Genomic DNA, 6000 nt, shown 5'->3' on the forward strand with positions numbered 1-6000 from the left:
CACTTGAAAGTTGTTGGAAGCTACACAGGAAAGCCTAATTCATTGCTAAATGCTATGGTAGGGCAGTTTACTTAGTATGTTATGGTCTCTTAAGTGTCAGCAGAGTCAACCATGCATTATGCACATACCAGCTGTTGCCTGTATGCGCCAGTGCCACCAATTATTCAACAGGTTCTTTCTGGAACCTTCCACTACTCAGATTTCAGCTTTTTCCCGGGAATGGATTGCTGTGTTTTTGTTTATTTTGACATTTTCCATGTGTCTATAGTAAGTTTGGCCAAAGTCAATGATTGTTATTGTTACATCCGGGAAGAAGATTCACCTCTGACTGTGATGCTGCTTTCGGTTGTGTTTGTATGCTCGCACATCTGAAGCAAGGTCCTTTTGATGTATTTGTAATGTGGCAATTTTGCACCTCCCTCCCCAAGTTTTTCCGTTACTGCAGCATTACAGGCCGACACCCCCTTCCTGAAAGTTGTGTGGTATAGTCCATGGGCAGCTGGAAAGCTATCCCTAACAAATGGCAAAAATACACTTGTAGCTGCACAAATACAATCAGATTTAATGTTTAACTTTCATGTAAAAATAAAGATGATATAGCTTTGATCTCTTCTTAAATGTCCATGGCCAAAATGATAAAAGATAGCTTATTCACATTACTTATTTACATTAAGTACATTACATAGGGCTGCCTATAAGCGAGATTTAATCAGGCTAGAATGAGCATATTAAGACTAAAGTAGCAAATATATTCATGTATATTGGCACCTTGCATAAGTCTTCCATGTTGTGATGTCATGCACAAAAATTGAATCTTCAGTGATCAAAGACTGCTTCTTATTACACTCTACATGACTTGATTCCTTATGAAACTGAAGCCCCATGGGGCCAGTTACTTTCATGACATTGTCCACTGGTGGGTGGATTCCAAGGTAATTCCTGACAAGCCTAGGGAAAACAATTCAGATATAAAAACAAGAAGTGTCCATCTTGCTTGTGTGTTGTTGGGTGATCTGATTCCTACTGTTTGTCACCCAGAAAACTGTCGTACAGTGTTATGGGTGGATTCCTTGTGATGGCCTATTTTGCTAATAATTTATATAAGAGAAGAGTGATTCAGCTCAGGCTTGCTCTTACCATATAGGGTTGTACAGGAATTATACCGCATATCAATGGGATTCTCCTGTAGGGGTGGTCACTAGTACATATTATAAGTTTTGATTCATAACTGTATCTATATAGCCGGTATAACTGCCGTTTTTTGTAACACACCAGCTTAGCAGGCATGCGGCGCGGCAGCAGCTGGTTATATTACACCGAACGACCCGTCACACCTAACTTTTGCACATCTATCTGCAAGCATTCTTTAAAACTATCCAGAGAAGATGCCCCTACTGTACTTGGTGATAACAAGTTCCACTCTATGATAGTTCTGGGAAAGTAAGAATTTTTGAACACATCAATCCTAGGTTGGTTACTCAGTTATTTCATCACTGAGCCAGTTTAAACCATAACTAAGGTATCAGTAACTGTTATTTTTTTAATATTTGAAATTCCAAATATTCTTCTACAATGGCAGGTTGCAGGTTGGTTATCCTGAACACTGCCATGGGAGTAATTTGTCTGGCATTGCTTGAGTGTTTTGTTTCCATCAGTGTACTGGTTAGTATTAGGTTGTTTTCACTTTAAGTATGGGGTCATTGCCTCTTTAGCTTAAGGGCTTAGCTAAGATCACCCCCAGAACACTTGTTCCTTCCTCAAGGTTTCCAAGAAGCTTTCGAAGGCTTAAGAATGTACCCCAATGTTGTTGTACCTGCAGTTGACCTTTGTGGACTGTATCAAAGCTCTTGTTGCTACTTACTTGATTGTTATTTTCTAAGGTGAAAGAATGTTAAGCCTGGTCTAAGGTATTTGTAAGTTTGTAAACTACGTTTATCACTAGTCTTGAAGGTTTTTCAAGGTTTTCATCATCCTCTTGAAGAGGGCTGTCAGTCTCAGACTGGGATATACTGGTAAGAAGTTCTCAAGACAGCCATTTTCTAAGAAAGACAGCTTAATGAAATCTTAACAACCCTGAATTTAAATGTGTATCATTGAAATGTGCTTCGCAGTTCAGAGTCGAAGCTCCAAATTGTACCTTCAAAACATCTTCGTAGTGCTTCCATGGTACACACAGTGTAATGAATAAAGAGTGAACTCATAATGTGAGAGTTAAAGTGTGGGCACACGCACTGCTGTCTTTGCCCTTGTTTGCAAATGTTGCAGATTTCCGAGAAGTCATCTTCACACAAGGTCGTACAACATTAACCTCAGCACCAAGGTCAGGTACATGTGGACCTTTTAAGGCTTTAGTGTTCAAGATAAACTGTTCCACATTCTCCTCAGAGCAAAGGCATGGTGTTAAGGGATATAAGATTATCTCCATGGATTTATGTGAAGATAAAGCTGTTTTTACAGAAGTCGCAACAGTCCTTATGGAAAGGACATTGAGATTTATCAGATTTTCTCTTCCTGTTTCCGTTGTCACACTGTTATTTCCTTAGTAGAGGCAGGGATCAAAATACCTGGAATCATGCATTTAAATAAGCTGCTAAAAATATGAACAACTTGAAATTTGCAGGATACAAAAATCCAGGCTTGGTAGTTGGTATTGTGAATCATAGCTTAGCCAAGTAGCAATGTACTAACGCCTAGAATTCTAGTGCCTGATTTGCAGTCCACAGTTCTTATTGTAGTCTACAGGCGCATAATGTTTTTATATTAAGCAAAAAAAAGCTGCGTATGGTATTTCCATAAAATTTTTTCAAAGGTAGAATTTTCAATTTCTTGTTATTTACAATTCTGCAGGTACCGGGGCGGGGGTAACAGAAAAATGTGTTTCTAGCCTTAAGACACCAGGTCCTGCACTATCCAGTAATACTGGAAGTTGTTTTTCCAAGATGTTGCTTCATTAATATTCCTATTTCCTGGAAACCAGGAGGTTATGAAATTGAAAGCTCTCTACAACCTGGGATTTTTGTCATTATTTCTTAATTCCATGTCTATAGTAAGTCAGATTTTGAATGTATGGCATGTATATTTGTTTACGTAATGGATTTATAATTGCACCATTGGCACACATGTGGGTTGTAACATTATTGAACAGCAATTTCATGTTTTCAATACTAGTAATGAGGCATGTTTGGAATAAGAAAAATTCAGGGAGGGAGGTAGTCATAAAGAAAGAGAAAATCATGAAATTTTGCATTAATAACATTAAGAGAGGTTAAACCATGAAATTTTTAATTCATAATTGGCCAAAATTTGGGTAGGAAAAAGAGAACTCAGACTGACTAGAAATATGATGCTGACATGAAATGATGCATTGATTTATTTAACTAACTCGTGTTTGTTTGCATTACTTGGCAATATCATAAAATTTGCATATATTCTAGGAAGATTTACAAAATATGAAAAAGAACCCTTAAGAAATTAAATCAAAATATTATCCAACATGATGCATCGCAAATTCCTTCATCCTTTGAACATAAGAATAGTAAAACTGTACGCCGCCCCCTGGGCCCCTGCTGAATGTCAATGCCATGGTCTTTAAGACTAGATCATAAAGCAGTACCTTTGAAAATGCATGCTGTATATGTATGCTGGGTATCCAGGAGCATTAAGTTCTAGACAGGCTTTAGCCCGGAAGGCTATCACCTTCCAAGTACAAGGTCACCAAAGGCGTGTCCCGCCATCTTGATATATGTAATGTTGAGAGCAGCCGGAGCTCGCTTTGCATAAAGTGTATTTCCCAATGTTGTACACTATTTTGTTCAAACGTAGCAATATGCCAGTAGAGCTTTGTTTTATTCAAAGCCAACAGTGTATGAACTAAATCAGAGGGATGAAGGATTATGAATGCTAAACGCCAGGGTTTGTTAAGCAGGGGATTATTTATAATGCACTTTTTAAATGGCATTAAAAAGGTAGACTGCTTTTCTAGTTGCACTACTGCTACATGTATGTGTTACTGAATAGCACAATCATGAATTTTTTCACTAGGCTTTTATTATAATATATAATCATCAAGGTCAAATAGTATGGACAAGTATTCCATACTGAATACCTCATTTGCTACTACAAGTCATTACAAGTTCAGATCAATATCGTACTTGACGTCATGAGCGCGATGAAAAATTCATGGCGTTACTATTCATATTTGACCTTTACGTAATGATAGTTTGAGGTTTGTAGCCAGCGCTAATATTACACGATTACGTTAGATCATGGTCATGTCATCATGCTGTATGACGTTATTAACATGATTAAAAATTAACGATGGGACTATTTGTGTCTGACCTTTTAGCTTGCATGAAGTTTTTTTAAAAACTTTGTGGTTTGTAACCAACATTAATATTCATTTCACAAGTATTAAGTCAGCATCTTATGACATGTATGTGTTGTCATGAACATGCTGAAAAATTGATTTGCGTGCAGCATTGTATATTGAGATTAATTTTGCTGTGTACAGTGTACAGTTTTATAGTTGTTGAGCAACAGGTTCAATGCACCATATCTTGTGTAATATGGGTGCTACATTGTCACAGTTGTGTATACATGTAGTGTGCGCTTTTCTGATTAAACGATATTTAACGGTTTTTACAAGATTGTTTAACGTGCTTGAGGTGTGGCTGACATGTTAAACACCGAACCTCCCACGTCCCATCCAAAGGAAGTCCCAAACCAAAGCTGGGAAATACTGTAGGTGGAAAGGGCCTTTCCAATGGATACAACACTGGGTCTACTAGAGAGTTGAACCTTTAAATTCTGAGCCAACAACCCCACCTTGCCGCCTATTTCCAATGCCAAGGTTGTTTTGTATACCTGTGATTTGTGGTAGACAGTAATATGGTTACCTCCATGTTGATGGTACAATGTGTCACACTGAAGACAAAGGAGCATCAAAAATCTCCCATGCCTATACATGTACATGTATATTCTGGGTCTGTAAGACTTATTACTATTAGTACAAATTTAGATATCTCCTGGCAGATGTGTTGGCCAGGTTTATTCTGTGGGTCTTTTCTGCATACATGTCTTATATGTGCTAAATGTCCCTTTTTATTTTCCGTCTCAGTGAAGAGTTTACTACTAAAGCAAAGGTGCAATATTAGGAAAATTGTTGTTGCAAGAATGCATGTAAAACACTAGGAGTAGGACTTAGCTACATGTAGATCCTCCCATCTGCAAATTACTAAGATTGTGAAGGATTTCCATCTGCTTGATAAATTTTTGTGATTCTTGTTTCAACATGTATTTACCAGTAATTATATTACAATGTGTACAAGTATTGTCAATCTTCAGTTGTAACCTCTCCTGATGTTACAAGATATTTGTCTTTGTTGATTTTTAATAAATAAGAAGCTTGTTATGCAATGAATATTTGAGATTAAGATCATGACGTAAAATGTTAGATCTTAAAAAAGGTTCCTCTTTTTCTTCACAGGTTGCTATCAAAATTATAGACAAGACACATCTGGATGAAGATAACTTGAAGAAAATTTTTCGTGAGATCGAGATCATGAAGCAAGTCAAGCACCCGCACATTATTAGATTATACCAGGTGAGTTGGCTATCTTCACATGGTTCTGCATGCATTATAAAGGAAACTAGGACAATATTGGTGCTCGAAATACTTTTTCCTGCATACCTGCACTGGTGCAGGTGGCATTGAAAAATACCTGCACCAGACAAAGTTTATCTGCACCACTCTGAATTTAGGAAGTATGGATCATACTAAAATTGTTCTGGAACCATTGCAATATTTTTTTTTTCACTTTACAGGTGGTAACAGTCAATGCTGCTAATAACAATTCACATAAACCCTGGACCAGTACATAGACCAGTGCAGGTTAGGTGCAGGTAGACACCAGAAATACCTGCACAGCTCCAATTTTACCTGCACTAACATGTATCACCAAATAAAGACCTGTGAATAAGACTATTCATGCCTCAATAAAA

General features: G+C 37.5%; 1 protein-coding gene across 2 annotated transcripts in view; it reads left to right on the top strand.

Moving 5' to 3' along the window:
• LOC118428939 (serine/threonine-protein kinase SIK3-like) overlaps positions 1-6000 on the top strand; it is a 57551-nt gene that overhangs the window by 22098 nt on the left and 29453 nt on the right. For both annotated transcript variants that reach the window (XM_035839281.1, XM_035839361.1), the window contains exon 2: positions 5486-5602. In XM_035839281.1, the coding sequence (XP_035695174.1) occupies positions 5486-5602 (117 nt within the window). The remainder of the gene's footprint in view (positions 1-5485; positions 5603-6000) is intronic.

The sequence above is a fragment of the Branchiostoma floridae genome, chromosome 1, assembly GCF_000003815.2.
Source record: "Branchiostoma floridae strain S238N-H82 chromosome 1, Bfl_VNyyK, whole genome shotgun sequence".
NCBI lineage: Eukaryota > Metazoa > Chordata > Leptocardii > Amphioxiformes > Branchiostomatidae > Branchiostoma > Branchiostoma floridae.